General features: G+C 38.6%; 1 protein-coding gene across 13 annotated transcripts in view; it reads left to right on the top strand.

Annotated features, from left to right (window-relative positions):
• Pex5l (peroxisomal biogenesis factor 5 like) overlaps positions 1-22,531 on the top strand; it is a 230,015-nt gene that overhangs the window by 162,780 nt on the left and 44,704 nt on the right. For all 13 annotated transcript variants that reach the window (XM_058586200.1, XM_058586196.1, XM_058586195.1 and 10 more), the window contains one exon: positions 4,469-4,564. In XM_058586200.1, the coding sequence (XP_058442183.1) occupies positions 4,469-4,564 (96 nt within the window). The remainder of the gene's footprint in view (positions 1-4,468; positions 4,565-22,531) is intronic.

Genomic DNA, 22,531 nt, shown 5'->3' with positions numbered 1-22,531 from the left:
AAAATTTACTTCTCTGTGCTCACATTTTTTAAATTGAGATTTATTTGTTTATGATGTTTGTGAAGGGACCAACAGAAAGACAAAAGAATTGGTTCCAAAAGCAAAGTATTGAGGAACAGAGATTTATATAGCCAGTTGAAAAAGAAATACCAAACTAAGTTTCCCAAGATAGATACAAGATTGATTAACTTTCTACAAGACAATAGGATCAAATCCCCTTTGGAGTTAATTTCTCTATCAGGCCATAGCATCATAAGAACTCAGCCATCATTTTTTAAAACTTTTTTTATACCTTTATTTTATTAATTAATTTATTAATTTATTAATTTATTTATTTATTTGTGTGTGTGTGTGTGTGGTTCTGAGGATTGAACCCAGGGCCTGGTACATGCTAGGCGAGTACTCTACTGCTGAGCCACAATCCCAGCCCAGAACTCAGCCATCTTTAAAAGGTTATAAACATCTGCACATTTATATTTGCATATATTTGTTAATATATTGCAAACCCAAGAGTACCATATGAGAATTGTAGTGAACTGTATGGTGGCTTCCAAAAGAGATGTCCACATCCCCCAGAATTTGCAAATATTACCATATATGGCAAAGATGTGATTAAGTTACTATAGATTTCCAGAAAAGTGAATAATTATTTTCTACTTGGGTGGGTCCTGAATGTAACCTTATAAGAGTAACATGGGGTGGGGAGGAGATTGAGAGAAAAAAGGAGGAGATAATGTGGAGTGACATGTCTATAAACCACCTGAAGCCACCAAGTACTGGCAGAAGCATGGGACAGATTATCCCCTCAGAGCCCTCAGAGGGAACATGGCCCTGATGGCACTTTATTTTGGACTTCTAGCCTCCAGAACTTCAAGAGAATAAATATCTGTTGTTTGAAATCACCTAATTTGTGGGAAATTATTATAGCAGCCCTACGAATCTAGTACAAGAGTCAAGTGCACTTACTAGAAAATGCTCTAGCGTAATATTAGGAAATCAAGCAATCTCAAGTTGCCTTTTTCAAAGTTGGAGTTGCATTTTTCTTTCACAAACCCTACTGGACTTCTCAGACGTCTCCTGGAAGATGACTAAGAGGTGGTTCTACATCCCAATTTGTTGAGTTTTTAAGTGCTCAGAGAATAACACACTGGGAAATAGTGGCTACAGTGCCTTGGGAAGGGGTGTCAGAGGCAGATCCTCTGCACTGAGGATGCTGCCCTCTTCAGAGAGCCCAGAGCCCAGAAGAATCAAGGTGAGCACAGTGCCTGTGGCGTGGCACTATGTGGTTATGGGTATTAAGGTGGCAGGTACAACCACCCATTCATGTGTGGGGCCCTTTTCCCCACTAGGACTCAGTTGTGTCTATTTTTTTTAAGCCTTTGTTTTCATTTTTACCTCTGCTAAGTAAACAAGGACCCAAGGAAGCCACCTTTCTTGGTTTCCCAGAGGGCCACATTACCTCTCCCTGTCAGAGGACAGCCATGTGGGTTTTGAAGGCTTGTCATACCAGAAACAAAATAGTGTAGATTGAGAAATGTAATGTGCATAAATTAGAAACCAAACAGCTGCATATTTCACACTCTCCATCAAAGTTAGACATAAATAAAAAGAGTTTGCAGTCCACAAATATTCAAAGTATAAGTGACCTAAGCAGTCCTTTTTTAAGCTAGAAGTTCTTTATGCTTTTTTCAATCCACTGAACCCAGGGACCATGCAATTTCCAAATAAAAACATTCAACCACAGTCAAAAATTCACATTAGTTGGTTCTGTTACTAAATACATATAAAGGCATGTAGCCTTGCTTATAAAATACAGCTCTCATAACTTTCTTATGATTTATTGCAACCTATTGACATTTGTGTCTCCACCCTCATGAGCCAAAATCTAATTGAATGTTTTTAATTCACTGCTTGGATATTATGAATACGTTGTTGACTCTGAAACTTAATATGGTATTTTTGGCTTTAAACAAAACTTGATTGGTATTTTTAAATTGAATCCAAGAACCTTGGATTCTTTTGCTTCTGCAATGAGTATGAGTTTGCTTCCACAATATGGGAGTCCAACAAATTGGCACATTATTTTTATAAACTTGTATAAAATCTGGTTCTAGGTGTAATAGTCAATCTCACCTAAGTCTGAGGTTCCCTCCCTGCCCACTGTCTGGACTGGGGGCAGGTAGCCTCCAAGGAGGCTACTTGCTCACAGTGTCCAGTGAGCCCTGCCCACCTAACAGTGAGACACTGGTACCCAGGCAGGCCCAGAGACCGATCACCACCCTTCCTGACCACAAGCACACTGCAGTGGCCTCACCCCTGCACACCCACAGGCCAAAGCCTTTATTAGGCAGCTCCTATGGTCATCCTACAGCCATTCCCTTCCCCAATGGGCCGGTGCAATCACAGACCTCAGCCAGTCCAGATGCAGGACAAAAATCAATTGCCCTCTCAATTTCCCATGAGCTCCCTCTTGGCCAGGAAGTCTTGATAGAGAACCCCTTCTAGGGTCAGGGAGAAAAAATACCTTTAATTCATTCACTTATCTTTTCACTAAAGGCATATTTTCAACAAATGTGTATTGACTACAGGAGCACCTACTATCTCCAGGCTACTATCTGCCTGGAGATCATGGGGAAACTGCAATACAGACAACAAGGAGGAGATAACAGTGTTTCTATAAATTAATCTTCCACATTCATTAGAGCAAAACATAGTCTGACCCTCATTTAGGATCAGAAATTTTCAATGTAATTACTTCATTACCTCATTGTTTTCCATTCACAATATTTTTCAAGTTTCTGGGTCCTCACCTAGCCTGAACCCTTTGGGGACAGCTTTTCTGTGTTTTACGTCTTCCTAAAATGGTCAGGTGAGCATTGCCTCCCATGAGAGACCATGCAGTGCACTGGTTATGACCATGACCAGAAGCACCAGTCCTTCTGCTTACTAGCTGCGTAACCCTGGGCAAGTTAATTAAACTCTTTGTGCCTCAATGCCATCATCTTATTGAAAGGACAAAATGGGATTGTAGAATCTAATGTACTTAGAACAGCACCTGGCATGTAGTGAGCCTTGATAGTACTATTGTGTCATAATGGGGTTCCTCTTCAGGCCTAGTGATGGTACAGAACAAAAGAAAAGCAGCTGAGCTATATAGATGCTTAGTGCTCAGTGAAGAGCAAAGTTTCACTAGAGAATAGCGATTTCCAAACCTGACTGCTTTTGAAAAATCACCAGAGGAGCTTTTTAAACATCTGATGCTCGGGCCCCACCCCCAGAGATTCTTATTTAATAGACCTGGGATGGTGCCGCGTCTATTCAAGTAATTTCTGTGAAAAATAGATTTGAGCATCCTGTGTAGAGCAATTTCATCCAAACCTTCAATAAAAGGGGACCGGGGATTCACTGCACACACCCCTCTTGTCCTTCTCATCAGTGCAGTCCCTCATCCTGCTGTCCAGACATCTGCAGGACACTCATCACTGTCAAACCCTGTGCTACGCATAGCGAGTACAAAAGTCACCAAAATCTCACCTTCAGTGGTGTGCGGTGGATCCACAAGTACTAAATGTGTGAATGCTCCAAAATACAAGGTTGAATAAAAAAAAAAAAAAAAAGCAAGTTGCAGAATAGCATATCATGTTTCAAAAAAAAATGTTAAGTACATTACTATATTCTTTCTGTGGGTGCATAAAAACATGAATGCGACTTCAGAGAAAAAGATCTGGAGGGACAACTCTTATGTGTGATATTTTACAACATAATATTTTCATTTTTATGAAAAAATTTTAAAACTTTTTAATAATTATAGCAGACTTGGGGGAGTCTAGAAATAATTGCATTTAGCTAAGATATATATCAGCTTGCCTATTAATGGTGACAAAGTAGTTGGCCTTTTCAGACATGATTTTATCCAAAAAAATTCATTATTTTGTAACAGAGAGCAATGCTCCGAGAAATGGGACGTAAGATAGTACAGAAGGCAGAGGAAAGAGAACTCTGGGTAAGGAACAAAGGAGACCTAGAAGCTACACTTGGTCTCTGCAGCTTTTATGTTTTCACCTGAGGCTGGTCTGCCTAACAAGCTGAAAACAGGACATGGTTGTCTGGGTCTATTCTTCTAACGGAGATTCTCTTTCCTATTGCAAATTAGAATCCTGTGGACGGGTTGACCACAATGGCAATGCCAAACCTAGTCCTACTGATGTAGTGTGTTTGGGAGGTGGGCCCTGGTTTTAACACAACCAGGGTCAGACACATCGTGGGAAGAATCATGCATGCTCACACACATTCTGGCACCATCCCAGTTAGGGCAAAATCATGCCTGCTAAATACTCCAAAGATGACATGAATCAGAAATGCTTCTTGAATTCTTGAACTTTTAGGAAGAATTAAGTGAGAAAAGGAAAAATGCCTGTATTTTTGTATCATGTGATTCTCATAACATCCTGTGTTTGGTTTATTTCAGGCTCGACTGACCAAAGAACATCGCTGGGGAAGTGCTTTACTTTCTAGAAATCACTCCTTAGAAGAGGAATTTGAAAGGGCAAAAGCAGCAGTGGAGGTAACTTTTTTTAGAATTTTTTTTTCCCGTTTCTGAGAATGGCATTCAAAAAAACCTCAAGCTTCCACAGGATACATATAAAGTGAAACTTACTATATACATAGGGGGGAAAAAACATTATTATGATTGTCAGAGTGAGACTTGTTATCAGAGAACCTTTGATTTCCCACCAGGAAGTCACTTCCTATGTCAGTTCTGTGACAGATTAGCACCAACTCCAACTATCTGGAATCCTGGGTCAGAAAAGGGTCTGAGCCTGGTCTAGGTTCCCCGGTGAACCAATGCCATTTATTTGCTATACCCTGGTGAGACCAAATTCATGCCTGATATTTTTACTTCTCTAGCATCTAGCACAAGATTTGAAACAAAAGTTTTGCTGCCCTTGGGTATTATGTATTTTCCCATAATACATAATATGTATGCATTATGGGAAAAGGTCATGACTGGAATATTCTAGCTAATGGACAACCCAATTTGACCTAAGCCTAAGTTTGTTTGTTTTAATTGAGAGTTCAAAATATTGTTTTTTAATGTTATTGTATTTTTATACCTTTATTTTACTTGTTATATTTATGTGTTGCTGAAGATCAAACCCAGTGCCTCATGCATGCTAGGCAAGCGCTCTACCACTGAGCTATAGCCCCAGCCCAAGAGTCCAAAATATTGTTGATAAATAAAATGAAATACTTGATTTAAACATTGATTTCCATATTTAGCCTTCTAATGAGTAGGAGCAGGAGATGGGGAAAGGAAGCCAAGGAAAAAAATAAACAAAAATCTGCTTTGCTGTTTTTTTTGTCCATTTCCTTCCTGGCTGAAATCGAAGAGTGCCTCACAGATGCTATATTACAATGCACATCAGAGCTTTCCTGGATTGAAGTTTGAGAGGGAGCATTTCACTGAACTCAGGCATGAGCTTGTTAGGATCTCCATTTCTATTACCAATATGAAGTCTTGAAAATTGAAAGCATTCTCGGAACAGGGTTCATTTATGTGGCAGTCTAACCCGTAGGATTCAGATGAAATGATTATACTATGGGTAGTCTTCCAGTAACTCTATATTTGCAGGTTAATATTACAAGGATTCCTTCCACACTGAGAACTAATTCTGACCATAATTTCATATCATCATTCAGAAACTCGCAAAAGAATATTTTTATCTCATTACACTAAAATCAATCCAAATTTCTTTTTTCAATCTTAACATTCATTAATTTAAAAAAAAATAGCTAATGGAAATTTAGTACTCTTACTGGGATCAACTGATACACTTGGTTGAGACTAGCTGGGTTCAATCAAATGGCTCAAATAGCATAGAGCCTATAGCTTAATTTATCTAAAATAGCTTTTCCAGACTTTAGAGCTAATTTAAATTTATCTTTTGAACTCCTACAATGTGTAGCACATTGAATTAACGCTCAAACTATTATTTAGAACCATAGAATGAATCTTGTGTGAGGAAAAACATTAGAATTTATTTAGTTCCTCTTATAATTAGAAAAATAATGGATTCACCCTCAAAGGATTCCATCACCAAGTAACAAATCAACAATGAAAAGATAACTACCTATATATCAAGATATATTTTCACAAAGTCATTTAATTTTCATTTTGGTAGAGACCTTAGAAGTTGTCTATCCCTACCAACCTCACAAAAGTTTTTTCTTTTAAAAAGCATTTGACAAATTATTGCCCCATTCATACTTGAACATATCCAATTAGGAGTGACTCACTTCTTTTCAAAAATCACATTTCAGTTGGGCCAGTACTAATTAGCAAAAGGCCCTTCTTTATATCTTGCTGAAATTGGCCTACCAGGAAGTTCCGATTTTTCTTGGTCTTGACTTTGCCCTCTCTGGAGCAAGGCAGAATTAGTTTCATTCTCTACATGACGCCCACCTCACCCACTAAACCATGTCTTCTCCTGGCTTCTCTCTCCTGGGACCTGAGTCATTATTCCAACTCATCACTGATAGCAATGTGGCAGCATATATCTCATTAACCAACCTAGACCTCAGCTCCCACACCTCTGTAGTCCTTTCCAGCCACAAATCCTAGGAGGCTGTGAGATACTCTAAATAGTTATTCATTTAGCAAACATTGCTTGCTGTTCACATGTACTGGCTGTTGAACTAGGCACTGAAGATAAAGAAATGATCCAGTCTTAAGCAGCTATCCAGCGATAGCATGGGCCATGGGACCAACTTGGACCAACCTCTTGCTCCCTCTATTTTAGTTTCATATCATCTATAAGGTGAGGTACTTGTATTTCTATTATACCAAAACCCTGTGAGTTTATGCCTTTGAGTGAAAAGAATGCTAAGTACAGAATTCCCAGCAAGTCAGAAAACTATAAGTGAGTTTTTTCAGCTAAAAGTCTGTCCCTGAGAAGCTTTGCTAAGGAATGCAGAGAGAGGATGCCAACCAGAAGGTAAGAACAGGTGTGGAGAAAAAAAGTCTGGGAGTGTGAGGGAGGAGGGTAGAGCATTTTACCCTAAGCTAGTGATAAATCACACCTATAAAACTTCACACATATGTGGACTATTTACTTCCAGAAATTATTCTTACCCAGAGTATTACTATATTCACTGTAGAAGACATGATAATATGCATTAGAGTCTTAGAAATATACATGTCCATTGACCTAGTCACCTTTTAGAACTTATCCTGGAGAAGTAATTATGAAAGATTGCTTCATTTTGCCTGTATCTTTTTTTTTAAAATAGTGAGTATATGGAAAAAGTCTGCATGTCTCAACTACAATAGATGCTAATATAACTTAGAAGTCAGAGTCTCATATCAAAATGCTGTGTTAGCTATTTAAAATGACATTATAGAAAAATATTAAGATTATGTAAAAATAGTTAGTGTAATTAGAATAACTGTCTAGGTCCTGACAGTTTTATAGTATAATCACAGCTTTGTAAAATCAACAGCATAATGTCTTGAAGTATGTACTAGGTGCCAGGCACTAAGTCAAGAGTGTTATGTGGATTCTCTCTATTAATGCTCACAGCAGTCCTATGAAGAAGGTAATATTAATATTCCTATTTTGCAGAAGTAAACTGAGGGTTAAGGAGGTTGTAGTTATATGGCATTTTATAAGCAGTTAAAATAGATTTACGAATGAGTCTCCCCAGGCTCCAAAGTCTGGAAACCTCTGTACTATGTAAGTATAAAGAGCGTCTGTGTTGGTTTTTTTAGGCTGCTATGAGAAAACAACTTAGTTTGGGTGATTTATAAACAATTGAAATGCATTGCTCATAATTCTGAAGATTGGGGAGTTCAAGATCAGACTCAGTGTCTGGTGAGGGACAGTTCCTTATGGACGATGCCTTCTTGCTGTGTCTTCATGTGGTAGAAGGGCAAAAAAGGGTACCTAGTTCCCTGAGGTCTCTTTAGTGAGCTCTACCTCATCTCCTAACAAAGGTCCAACCCCCTACTACCATCACCTTGGGTCAACACATGACTTATAGGGAACACGTATTCAGACCACAGCAAAGTCTGTACCCAAATATTAACAGTAGCTGTTCTTGGGTGGCTGGATTTGGAACAATTTTTGTTATTCTTCTGTTAGCTTCTCTGTATTTTCCAAACGTTCTGTCTTAAACATGTATTATCTTGGTAATCAGGGGGAAAGTTGCCCATTACGACACTATAGTGGAATGTAAGATTCTGAAAAGAACTAAAAATGTCTTAATCATCATTAAAAAAAAATGGCACCATAAGATTGCCTTTGTCAGAGGCAGGTCTAAATACCAGTAGGATATTGATGGAAATTATGCCTGGAGCAAGTTGAATGTTTCCAAAATCTCCACCTTATTTTTGCATGTCATCTGATTCCAGGGTTCCTTCTGTTTCTTGTTCTATTCCTTTTTGTTCATTTGTCATCATCCTGCCTCCTGATGGGGCATCTGGTCCCCTCCCCATCACCTTCTCCTGCCCCTGCCCCTCGCTGAGCTCCACACATACTCCTTTCTGCTCATCCTCTCAAGCACCAAGTTCACTGCCCATTTCCCCCACTTTCTCTTCTCTTCTCTTCATGGGGAGTACCCTCCCCTCAGGTCCGCAGGCTGCAGTATCCTTCTTGTCAAGTTTTAGCTGGAGAGCGACTCCTCAGGAAAGCTGAACACAGTTGCTATCACATCTCCTAGGACTTGTTTTTCATTCTTGTGTTTATCACTGGGTCTATCTGAGAATAGGAACCTTGTCTCTTGTTTACCACTATATCGCCCAATATCTAGAACCATGTCTGGGTATGTACTCAATAGATATTTTCCATGTGAATGAATGTACAGATGATATGGACAGCACTTCTTTTTTATCTCTTTCTGTTGTGTATAAAGTGACACATAACCTTCTAATGTAATCGTATCTGCATTTTGATGCCTGACATAAACAAATGATTCTGTCCTGAAGACTGTGCTGCATTGTCCGCTGCAGTTGTCTTGATCTCAATGTCAATCAGTTATACACACTTAGAATAATGAAGGGAGTGCCAACCAATTTTGCCATGATGTAACATTGGGTATGTTTTGTATTTTACATGATAGGAACTCATTTTTGATTGTATTAAATTAGACCTGAAAACATGCAACTCAACTAATTATTGAGCTGAAATGCCCTAAAATACAATATCCATTACTGATGGAAAAACAACTAAGACTATAAGTACATTTATTGCATATATTGAATGACCTGGAAACCTGCTTATGTGCAAGAATGACATTCATTGCTCAGGGTCACATTGAATGGTTAAGTCTGATGAAGACTTGTATAGGTAAGGCTTTTTCTCTCCATGTTATATGATTTATTGAGATAAATTACTGTACATTCACCTCTGACCAGAGTGTTGTGATGTTAGCCAGACTTTAAAAAAAAAATCCATCCTTCCTGTATAAAAGGTAGAGGTGATTCCTCTATACTTTTTCCTGGATTTTCCTCATAGCAAGCAGCCTATATGCACTGTCAGTTAGAGTGGGTTCCCGGGAAGGATGCACAGGGAGGCCTAGAAACAAGAAGCTGGGAAGGAGCCCCTGGAGCTCAGTAAAGCCTGGAGCTGCCTCCCAGGAGCAGAAATCCCTAGAGAGAACTGTGTTGCATCTGCCAAGAAGAGAGAAGGTCACATGGGAAGTCAGCATGCCTGAAACTATGGCCCCAAAATACCTCTTTCATCACTGTTAGCAGGGAGAAAAAGAACCAGCTACCATCTGATATTGTTCTTAGTATCTCTAGACACCTCAACCTTTTGAATAATTGGAGTTTGCAACAAATTCATCAAACATGTTTAATTAAGCTCCTTCTGTGGGTCAGGCACTGTTCTGGGTTCTAGCAATAAAAATTTAATAAGCTCTCTGCCCTTAAGGAGTAATTAAGGTAAAGAATCACAGATATGTGCAAGCAAGGAGATCACTCAAGTGTAACTTGGAATGTGGCACAGTTCCTTACACATTTGCCAGATGGTGACTTGGATTTGAGCGTGTCTCATTCTTGTTTGTTTTCAGCCCTCTCAGAGAGCCTGGTGCCAAGCAGGGCCCCACAAATTTCTGCTGGATAAATAAATTAATTGACAATTTATTCCTCTAATGAACCAATTTTAACTAAGCATCTCTTCTCCAATGAGTGCTTAGGATATATCACAAATAGAAGGATGGAATTTTTGCCTCTGAAGTCATGTTCTGCTTAGCTCCAATATTATGATAATGCTTGTTTTATGCATTTTAAGCAGAATTTTCACAGCTCCACCTTTACCTTAAAAAGTCATTTCTCCTTCACAAATTTTATAAAGGAATAATAAAATGTGTAAATGAAACAAGGATGAATGGGCAAAGGAAAGTACAGTTGTCAGAGGCAGGAACGGGGAGCATTCTTTTAAGCCCTTAATTAGGAACTACAGAATTTTACTGGCACCTTTAAACTCTAGACCGCTGAACTCTTCCTGTCCCCCGGTTCTCTTCCCTTTGAGCTTTGCTTGGATGTTAGTTGTGGTAGTTTAAAATGTCCACTAATTATTTTATACTCTCTTCAAAATTCTCTCTTGAGGGTAGGCTGGACTTGGTGACTCATTTCTAACAAAATAAAGTGGCAGTCAAGGTGTGTCACTTTGAAGATTATGTCACAAAAGCCTCCTCCCTGCTCTCTCAAGGATCAGGCACTCTGGGGAGAACCCAACCACCATATCATGCAGACCCTTAGCCCACTTGGTGAGAAACCAAGGCCTTCTACCAACAGCCAGCAAGGAACTCAAGCTTCTGCCCAGACCACAGGAGTCTGCCACCTTGTGAGCCAGGCAATGACTGTAGCCCCAGCCAATAACTTAGTTCCAATCTACTAAGTATGCCCTAAGCCAAAACCTTATAGCTTCTCCCAAATTCTTGTCCCTCTGAAGCTGTGATATAATAAATGTTTGTTTGAAGCTGCCAAGTTGGGATCTTGTGTTAGGCAGCAACTGATAACTATTGCATCACTCTGCTCCTCAGAGTCCCCAGCCACAGCCTGCTCCTCTATCTTTTCCCATCTCCATCCCAACACAGGTCAGTGCTGCACAATGGAAAGATTCCCCTAAGGAACAGGAATGATGCCTTAACTCTTTCTAGATTGGAAATTTTTGAGCTATCTTTTCACTTCTACCTGGTCCTCCTGTTGTTCTTTCTGATCCTCAAGGAAACCTGAATGTAAGACTTTTGGTGATAGGTTGTGTTCCTTAGATGACATCTATACCATGCCCAGGGATCCAGTCAGGGTCTTCCCTTTTCTTCAGCACAGCTGCTAGACCTTTCTGCAGGACAATCTCCTTTGGAAGCTACTTCTAACCTTTTTTTTTGTGTTCTATGGCAAAATAGCTTCTTGCCAGGCTCAGCCCAACATTCCTTCCAGAAGAATAAGAAAACAATCACAACAAATTGAGAGTTAATGGTATCAGATAGGGATAAAGTTCAATGCTGACTCCTTGTTCTACAAGTATGAGCAACTTCTATTATCTGAATGTTCCCATTCCCCACCCAATTCACATGTCAATCCCATGGGATTGAGTTAAAAAGAGAGGCCTTTGGGAAGTGATTAGGTCTGAGGGCAGAGCCCTCAGTGGTGGGATCAGTGCCGTTTTACAATAGGAGAACTTGTTTGCTCCTTCCACCATGTGAGGAGCACCATCAATAAGGAGCAGGCCCTCACACAACATTGAATTTGCTGGCACCTTATTCTCGAACTTCCCAGTCTCCAGAATGATGAGAGATAGATGTTTATTGTTTATAAAGCACTCAGCTTATGGTACTTTGGTAAGTAGTCCAAGCAGGCTAACACAGTAACCTTCTTTATTTCTCTTTAACTGGGAGATGCTATATTCAAAACAACACAAAGCCAAACCCAGCTCTGGTGACATAAGCTTGAACATATGTTCAATATTAAAATTTTATTTCCACCTGACCCTATTTTTGCATAAATACTATAGATCTGATAGGCACCTCAGAAACATTATGTGATTGGGCGAAATCAGAGGCCATTCTTGAATAGCTTTTATTAATATAGGATTGCATGAGAAACTGCTGACTTGGGTGCCCTCCTCTTCCAAGAAGATTATCTGTCTCCTGTACCCTCTCACATTTCCTTTTGCTTTCTGTGACAGTATTACCTCTTTGAAGCAGGTGGAAGGGATTAATGGATTAAAACTACTTAAATCATTCTGACTTAGATTCAATATCCGAAAAAAGAGAAAACCTTCTGAAAATATATGAAAACATTCTTTGGGCAACACTGAAAGAATCTTGAAGTTAACTGCTTAAGATACACATTTCCTCAAGCTGAGCTTGTCATATTAGCTAACACACTTCCCGTGTCAAATGTAGACAGGTCACATAGAGATTAGATATGTTGTTCATTGAAAAACTGGCAGAAGTTCCTCAGCACTCACATTGATTCAAGTTCCTTCTGTCTTAAACAAATGAAATTTGATTTCTAGAAACAAAGCAAACATGCATAAGAACTGTTGTAGAAGGACTTGTAATGAACCCCTAGAGGTGACATGATAAAAGCAGAAAGTCAGATAGTCATATGATAAGCAGTCAATTAAAAGCAAGAGAGATGCTGAGAGCTCATGACTAGTCTTTTCAGGACAGATTTATGGGTATTTATTCTATTCTTTGCACTGTTCCCCAATACCCACTACATAACTCCTAAAGTAATAAAATCTTTAATAGGACCCATTCTAACAAAATCTCAGCTATCCACAGATTCCTCTCCTAGACTAAAAAATGTAGCTTGGAAAAGTCTTGACTTTCAAATTTGAGAAATCTTGGATTGTCATTCTATAATAGTCTAATAGTCTAATCCAAATACTTACATAGTCTAATCTAGAAATACTTACTGAGCAAATAAATATAGAAGAGTGGGGCACAGTGGTGCACGCTGGTAATCCCAGCAGCTCAGGAGGCTGAGGCAGGAGGTTCACAAGTTCAAAGCTAGCCTCAGCAAAAGTGAGGCACTGAGCAACTCAGTGAGACCCTGTCTCTAAATCAGATACAAAATAGGGCTGGGGATGTGGCTCAGTGGTCAAGTGTCCTTGAGTTCAATCTCTGGTGAAAGAAAGAAAGGAAGGAAGGAAAGAAGGAAGGAAGGGAGGGAGGGAGGGAGGGAGGAAGGGAGGGAGGGAAAGAGAAGGAAAGAAGGAAGGAAAGAAAGAAGGAGGGAGGGAGGAAGAAAGAAGAAGGTGAACATGAAAAGATATAAAGTCTGTCTTAGGCAGGCTTCAGCAGTTAAGATTATTCTGTTTCTGTTTCCCTTTTGGAGGAAACAGGACAATAATTCTTGTTCCTCCCTCCTCAAAGAGTTTCTCCAAAGATCAGTGAGATCATAGGTTAAAAGTAGTTTAAACCATTTGTTGGAAGGCTGTGTACCCAGGAATCACATGTTAAATGTATATGAAAAAAGTGAAATCTTATAGCCATGTATGTGGCAAAGTCTTAAACTGGACATGGGTCCTGGTTCTCATTCTGTCAATCCAGCATTGGGCCTCAGCTGTCTCATCAGCAAAATACATGGTTTGAATTAAATTGGGTTTTATGTGCTTATAAGATTTTACGTGCTTATAATCTTATGTGTTGTAAGATCAGGTAAAAAAAATAGATGAAAATCTTTTTAATAATTGTGCATTTATTTTAATATATGTTAGAAAACTATATCTGGCACTTCAAATTGGTGGTTCCACAGATATAATTTAGTCAAGACAAGAAAAAATTTTGCCTATTTAAGTAAAAGAACTGTATCAATTGCAAAGTAAATTAAGAAACTAATGATAAAGAAATGACAAAGTTAGGATAAAAAAAAAAACTCAGTTTAGATAACCAGGATCGATGGGTTTTAGGGTCCATTTATTAGTTAAGTTAAAGCTAGTAGCTATCAAGTTTCCCCAAAATGCAGTTCCTTTTGTGTAATAATGAAAGTCTCAAGCTAGTTGGCAGATCTACCCCATGACGATATTCATGGTCCCAGGTTCCTTGCAACTTGTTTCTTCTTTATCTGTGTGGTCAAGGTCAAGCTGAAGCATATTCTTGATCCATCCTCTACCAAGGAAAAAAGAGAGCTTGGAGGAAACAGGCCCACTTCCCTACATGTTCTGACTATCTCATCCACTCATACACCATTGAGAGGTGCTTCATATTATACCACCACATCACCAGCCACCCAACTCTAGACTGTATGGGAGGCCCAAGAAATGGCCAGAGCTCTATCACCACAGAAGGAAGAGTATAGTGTGTTTTGCTAGCCACTAGCAGTCTCTGCTGCAGGTACCTACTACCATTGATGTTGTAGGTAAAATTTGAGTTGTAGGAATATTAGAAAGTATATATATATATATATATATGTATATATATATATATATATATATATGTATATATATATATGCATACACATGTATATATATATATATACATACACATATATATACAAATATATATGATATGTGTGCATTTTTATTATAATTTTACTGTTAGGAGTAGTTATTATTAAGCCATTGTCTTCCTATAAAAGGAATAATGTAATTCTATTTCTACAAAACTCTCAAAATCCCATCTCTTTTTTTAGCAGTGCTTCTTTATATCAATCATTCATTGATATTTTATAAAACTTCCCATAGTTTTGAATATTATTATTCCCAGTTGATTGAAAAGGGAAAATAAAACATATCTGCAGTTAAGTATACGTTATTTTTGTCACAGGATGAACTCTGGTTTGAAAGAGTTCTGGTCTTTAGTTCGATATTCAAGTCAGTAGAGCAATTTGCCCAACTTGGTTTTTATAGAAAGCACTTTTGATGAAGTAAAGTAAAAACTGATTGATGACAGACATCTCTTTTCTTACTAGAATTACTTAAGTTGCTCATTATTTTAATAAGTAGAACATCAAACACACAGCCACCCAGGGGTCCATGGACAGTTAGTAGACTCCATGTGGGCAAAGAGGCATCTTGGATTTCTTTTATGCATTTGATTAGAGCATATGATACATCATACAATGCTGGACATATAGCTATTGTTCAATAAGTAAATACTTCCAACTGATTAAGAAGTGGACCTCTTCCAAGAGGGTAGAAAATTGTACCTCTGCCTACTAGAAGACGGATCATCAGTCACTCAAATCTTTTATCAGTCAGGGTTTTCCAGAGAAATAGGGTGGGGAGAGAGAGCAAGAGCGAAAGCGAGAGAGAGGGGGGAAAGAGAGAGAGAGAGAGAGAGAGAGAGAGAGAGAGAGAGAGAGAGAGAGAGAGATTACAAGAAATTTGCTCATGAGAATATACAGGATGGGATGTCCTAAGATCTGCATGCTAGAGAACCAGGTAAATTTGTGATATATTTTCAGTCTGATTCCAAGGATGTAAAGACCAGAAAAACCTTTGATGATATAAATTCTAGTCCAAATCTGAAGGCTTATGGAGTGCTTGTCTAAGATCCAATGTGAGTGCAAGAGAAAAATGTCCCACCTCAAGTAGTCAGATGGATAAAAAAATTTTTCATTTTTGTTATATTTGAGCCCTCAACAGCTTGGATGATAGCCTCCTACCTTGAGGAGGACAATCTGCATTATTCAGTCTACTGCTTTAAATTCTGATCCCACCCAGAAATGCCCTCACAGATGCACCCAGAAATAATGTTTAGCCAAAATCTCAGCACCCCATGGGCCCAATCAAGTTGACACATAAAATTAACCATCACAGATCTTAATGACATTTCCAGCAGTCCCAGGCTTCCCTGGAATCTCTGGTACTGTCCTGTGAAATGTCATGGTCCATTTTAGAATTTGGGCCTCATAACTAGGGGTATATAAGATCATCCTTCACAATAGAGAAGTCATTGAAATACAGAGATGTCCAGGGACTTGAGAGCAAGCACACACTGCCAATTATTGACAGGCAGAACTAGAAACCCCATTTGTACATTTCCTTGGAACTATTGATAGAAGAAGAAAATTCTAAATCCAAATAGTAAACTATACCATAATTTACTTGAAATTAAAATTTGGTTTGGAGATGTATTTTTCTTTCCTTACATCAGGGTTTTTTTTATTATGTTTTGATTTATATTAAAATCACTTGGCATTATTTGAAATATACATCAATTCACAACAAGGGCAACTACCTTTAATGGTCTAAGAGGGTTGGAGGTGTGGAGAGGGAGTAAGCAAGAAGCAGAGGGAAATCAAACATACCTAGAAATTTCTAAAACCATACATGAGCCACATGCAGATAATTATAGATTAATTTGATTTCCTATGAAAGGCTGAATTGAGTGGTGGACTCTGAGAATAAGCAGTTTACAGGGGTATCCTGTTTCAGTTACCTTGCATTGAAAAAGTGAAAAATGAATACATGTATCACTTCAAATCAAGTCCCCAATTCATAACATTGTGGTTATTGGATACCAGTTGCTTCCAACATCAAGAAGCTTAGATAGTCACACACAAAAAAAAATGATGAAAGGTTGAGTATTCTATGTCTTTCACATCTCTTAAGTTAACATGCAGATACATGCAAGGCATGGCTATGTGATCTAACTACAGAAGAAAGTAGACTGTAGAAGGTCACACTATCCTTAAACCTCAATGTGGCCAGGTGTGGTGGTGCACACCTATAATCCCATTTCCTGGGGAGACTGAGGAAGGAGGATCACAAGTTGGAGGCCAACCTGGGCAACTTAACTAGACCCTGTCTCAAAAGTTTTTAAAAGTATAAAGGGTTGGGAATGTAGCTCAATGGTAGACCACTTGCCTAGCATGCATGAGACCTGGGTTCAGTCCCCAGTACTGGGGGGGGGTGGAATTCAATTCGGAAAAAAATATTATATTTTCACAGAATAAGTAAATACATAAAACTAATCTAAGTGCATTTCCCCAATTAAGTTCAGGTGTGTTTTGGAGATGGTAGCAGGTTGTTTGTTGAATCATTTATGAAGCCCCAGTTGAACAAAGGACACAGGCTAGAAAAAATTAAATTTAAAGTTAACCATTTCCTTGACCATGACTCATTTGGATTTCTCAACACAGTCTTTATAAAATGAGCTGGGTTTTGTGTTTTTGTTGTTTATGCTTTTTTAATACTAAACCATTTGTTCTCTACCTTTCATAATCAGATCCTAAATTGTGAGAATCACATTTAAAAGTCACTCCATAAATTAAATTGTTGTTTTAACTAACCAGGTGGTAATGATACAATAAGGTCTTTGAAATTGGAAGTGTTCCTTTCGTTAGTGGCATTTAATTTTATGGAGCCACCAAATCACAGTGGATCAAATAATAAAGATATATGCACAGGAATGTGTTGGTGCACACCTGTAATCTCAGTGAGTCCAGAGGCTGAGGCAGTAGGATCACAAGTTCAAGGCCAGTCTCAGAAACTTAACAAGACCCTCAGCAATTTAATGAGGCCCTGTCTCAAAATAAAAAATAAATAAATAAATAGAAAGGGCTGGGGATGTGACTCAGTAGTAAAAAGCCCCTTCAATCCCCCCAAAAAAATTTTCAAATAATAAAAATAAAATAGAAACACATCCCATTGAACTTCAACTTGCCTGGGATGAATATGGAGACACACAAACACACGCACATGCACACATGCACACTCAAATATACACAGACCACTGGAAAGTTAGATCTATCTCCCTGGTTGATTCAAAGTAAAGAGGAAGTGAGGTGACCAGGGGACCAAAAGTGGGTGCAACCTCTCAGTCTAGCTTCCTCTAGCTAGGCCCAGAGGTCTAGTGTGCACTCATTGGTGATACTCCACAAGGCAGGTCTTTTATACTTGGGTTCTGCCTCAAAAGAGGCCAAGAACATGCATAGTCCATCCTGAACCCATTTGGACCTCAATATAAATGCAGTTGTCAGGGGAGATGAGGCCGCCTGTGCTGCCCACTGAGGAAGTGGGCAGCACAGGCAGCGGTATGGCCCAGTACCTGGAACACTACAGTACCTCTGACTCCTGGGCTTCCCAGAAAGACAACCCCCACCCTCATGAGGGATGAACCTAACTTTTACAAAAATTAAAAAGTCCGTAAGGACTCAGAAAAGAGTAGGAGAAAACTTAAAGGAATCAACAGTGACAAATAAAAATCTCTGAATAGTAAGATTGAGAGATTATTATTTTTTATTTCTATTTTAATATTTTTAAAAAATTATAATGAGAGTATACTAACAATATAAAGTATGCTATTGGTGTCTTTTTAAGTTAACTGTATTTAATTGATACATAGAAGCATAAAAATTTTACACATTAGGACAATATGATGTTTCAAAATGTGTATAGTTGTGTAATTTTTAAATCAGTTAAGACATTTCTATCATCTCAAATGTATCATTTCTTTATGGTAAAAACTTTCAAAAATCCTTTTTCTAGCTTTTTGAAATGTACAATACATTATTGTTATCTATAGTCACCCTACTGTGCAGAACAGCAGAACTTTTTACTTCTGTCTAACTGTAACCATACCCATGGATCAACTTTTCCCCATTTCTCTCCCCCAACACACACACGCTCTGGCCTCTGGTAACTACCATTCAACTTTCAACTTATCTATAAGAACAACTTTTGGAGATTTCACAAATGAGTAAGATCATGACTTGTCTTTCTGTGACTGGCATATTTTCCTTAATGTCCTCTCGTTCCATCCAATGTTGTCACAGATGACAGGATTTTGTTCTCTTTTATGGCTGAATACCATTCCCTTGTGTATATGAACTGCAATTTCTCTATCTGTTCATCAGTTGATGGACACTTGGTTGTTTCTGTTTCTTGGTTGTTGCAAATAGTGCTGCAATGAACTTCAAAGTACAGGCATCTCTTTAACAGACCAATTTCATTTCCTTTAGTCATATGCCCAGTAGTGGGATTGCTGCATCAGGACCCTCCATACTGTTTTCATGACGGCTATACTAATTTGCATTCCCACCAAAATTGTGTAAGGGTTCCCTTTTCTCCCCATCCTCACTGGCAATTGTTATCTTTTATCTTTTTGTTATTTCACTTTGGTGTTGGTTTACATTTCCTGATGATTATTGCTGAGCATGTTTTCTTGTATTTGTTGGCCATTGGTATGTCTTCTTTAGAAAAATATCTATTTAAATCTACTGCTTATGTTTTAAGTGGGTTATTTGGGTTTCAGCTTTTTGTTTAGGGATCTTTTTTGATTTGGGGGTTTTTTGTTTGTTTGTTTTGTTTTTCTATTGAGTTTTTGGAGTTCTGTATATATTCTGAATATCATCAGCTCCTTGTCAGATGTATAGTTGGCAAATAGTTCCTTCCATTCTGTAGGTTGTCTTTGTACTCTGTTGGTTGTTTTGTTTGCTGTGCAGAAGTTTTTTGGTTTGATGTCATTTCATTTGTCTATTTTTGCTTCTGTTCCCTATTCTTTGGGGGAAAGGGGTCTCCAAATAATCCTTGCCTATTTCAATGACCTGAAACATTTCTCCTGTTTCTTTCTAGTAGTTTAATAGTTTCAGGTCTTACATTTAAATCTATAATCCATTTTAAGTTTCTTTTTGTATCTAGTCACTTTCTTCTGCATGTGAGGGTTCAATTTTCCCAGCACCATTAATTAAAAAGACTGTACTTTCCCCCAATGCATGTTTTAGCACCTCTGTTGAGAATCAGTTGGCAGTGGATGCAGGGGTTTACTTTCAGGCTCTCTGCCTTGTTACGTTGGTCTGTGTGTCTGTATTTATGCCAATACCATGCAGTTTTGATTACTGTAACTTTGTACTATTATTTCTTTACTGAAAATACTTTCTGTATATATGATGAGGTTCAGAAAACTTGGGTTCTAGTCCTCCTTCACCCTTTTCTGCCCTGGTAATTTTAGGAAAGTACCTTCCCCTCTCTGGGCCTCAATCTCTCTCATCTGTCACAGGAGACCATTAGATGACTCTCTAATTTAGCTGCTATTGGAACTAGCTGGGGAAGTTTCCCAAAACCCTGATACCTTTGTCCCATCCCCAAAGTGGTGGGACAACTATAATTTAATTGGCCCTAGCCATGCCTGGCTTTGGAATCTCTGGGTGATTGTACAGACAAATTTGGAAACCTCTGAATTCAGTGATTTTTCATGCTGTCTCGTACTGTGATGGTCTGTGAATCTAGAGGTTTCATTTTTGCCCAGGGCCATCCCTGAATATCTGTTCTATTTTTAGCAATTGCTAAGAAAAGATGTTCCAAAACTTGCCTAGGTAACCCATCTCAATGTCTTTCAGCCATTTCAATCAGAATATATTTTCTTTTTGTCTATTCTAAATTCCTGCTGCAGCAATTTAAGCCATAATGGGAAGAGAACATCTAGTTGTGATTGGATTTGTTGAATTCCTTGCACAAGCTTACATCACCAACCTCGGTCATTTTTCACTCCTAACTACATTCTGTCATTACCAAGTCTTTATCTACTAATCCCCTTCCCAGAGCTCAATGGTGAGAGGCAAATCCAAGTTTCTTGCTGCTACATTGCCAAGGTATTTTCTCCCAAAATCATTCCTACATCAGTGTCCTGTGACCCTCGCAAGAAGTGTATATGTTCAATCCTCTAGAATTTGTTATTGCTTTCCTCAGTCTTCTTCCCAGAGTTTCCTTATCACTCTTTGATGGTTTTCTCTCTTTCATTAATGGGTTTATTGAAATACCAAATCTCAAAAAAAGATCACACACACACACAAAAAAAAAATTACAAGAAACATGTCAGAAGACACATTCCAGGTAAATGTTCGAAGTTCAGCTAAAATCACTAAAATAACAAAATAACCCCCCATGCTGAAAAGTATGGTTTGACACTCTTCACAATTATATCAAGATTCAGAAAGGATGGATGACATGAACATAAGACCTCTTTGTTAAAAAAAAAATTAAATAGGTCCTGTTTAGCTCTTAGTGGTAGGTTCCAGACTTATTTGTTCTTTGTATATTTATAACCAATCTGTGTTATAACCAATGAAAATAGAAAAAGTTGTCTTTCCTGGTTACAGATCTCTGGTGACCAAGCCCTGACTTAATCAGACTGCATTTGGGAAGGCTGGTTTCCACACTAAGCTGGGGCACACCTGCATTTTAGCCACAGCAGGCAGGAATGCAGCAGAGTAAGTCAATGGTGCATGTGTGATATTGCGCCATTGCTAAAAATGAAGTCTGTGGTCCAGTAAAATTATCCAGTTTATTGGACCTCCTTATGATTTTGACAGGATCTTTAGAATATTTTCAAAAGAACAGGAGCATTTTACCTAAGCCAAGGAACATTTATGACATGACTTGAACCACACTCTATGCTGTTCACCTCAACTACACTGGTGACATCTAATTGTTTCTCTCTGAAACTTGGATTTAAAAAACCCTGTCAAAGGGGGTTTCTCGTTCATAAAATACATTATGTATGTGATATGTACCAAAGCCCTCTTCTTTTTCAGTGAAATGTGAACAAAATAGGAAGCACTGAACATGCTATGCCACCTTGTTCAGGGTTTGGTAAACTAGCCAGATTGTGGAATGTTGAGGTTGTTTATAAGGGAAAACAACTCCAAGTAGGTGAAGAAGATGACTTGATCCCCCCAAAACTTAATTGTACATTTGTTTATTCATTTAACTAGCATTATGCTTATTAAATGCTATGAGCTGTTTGATCATAGATTAGGCACTAGAGATACTGAAATGGAGAGATACTGAAATGGAGGGACACCATCTCTGCCCTAAATCTGCTCAAAATCTGGTAGAAGCTAAACACAAATAACAATCTTAGTACAACATAATAAGTACTGTTTCACAAGTAAAGCCCTGGTGCTCTGAGTGTGTAGAGGAAGGGGACAGAGGAAGTTTCCCACAAGAGCTAATACTTACATAAGAGCAGGCATGTTTAGTCATGCTGTGACCAAAAGATCTGACAAGAACAACTTTAGAGGAGGAAAAGTTTATTTGACACTGACAGTTTCACAAGTCTCAGTCCATAGATGGCAACTCCATTGCTCTGTGCCCAAGGTGAGGCAGAACTTGATGGTGGACAGATGTGGCAGATGAAAGTGGCTCAGGACATGACAATCAGGAAACAGAGAGAGAAACTAAGCTTGGCTCACCAAGGACAAAATGTATACCCCAAAGGCATGTCCCAGAGACCCACCTCCTCCAGCCACACCCTACCTGCCTTTAGTTTTCGCCCAGTGAATCCATTTAAAGTGGATTAATGGGCTGAATTAGGTGAAGGCTCTCAAAACCCAATCATTTCTGCTCTATACTTTCTTGCATTGTCTCTCAATGCAAAAGCTTTTGAGGAAAACCTCACATCTAAACCGTAACAAGGCATCTCTCTCTCTCTCTCTCTCTCTCTCTCTCTCTCTCTCTCTCTCTCTCTCTCTCACACACACACACACACACACACACACACACACACACATTTGGAAGGGGGAATGGGAGCAGAATGGAGAGGAGGCATTTGAAGCAGAGAGAAGACTACATGC

This window comes from Marmota monax, unplaced genomic scaffold (assembly GCF_021218885.2).
Source record: "Marmota monax isolate L192 unplaced genomic scaffold, Marmota_monax_Labrador192_F-V1.1 WCK01_AAM20220418_F8-fsc00074, whole genome shotgun sequence".
In the NCBI taxonomy this organism is placed as follows: domain Eukaryota; kingdom Metazoa; phylum Chordata; class Mammalia; order Rodentia; family Sciuridae; genus Marmota; species Marmota monax.
Note: the sequence above shows the minus strand (reverse complement) of the source record. Positions and strands in the feature narration are given on the sequence as shown.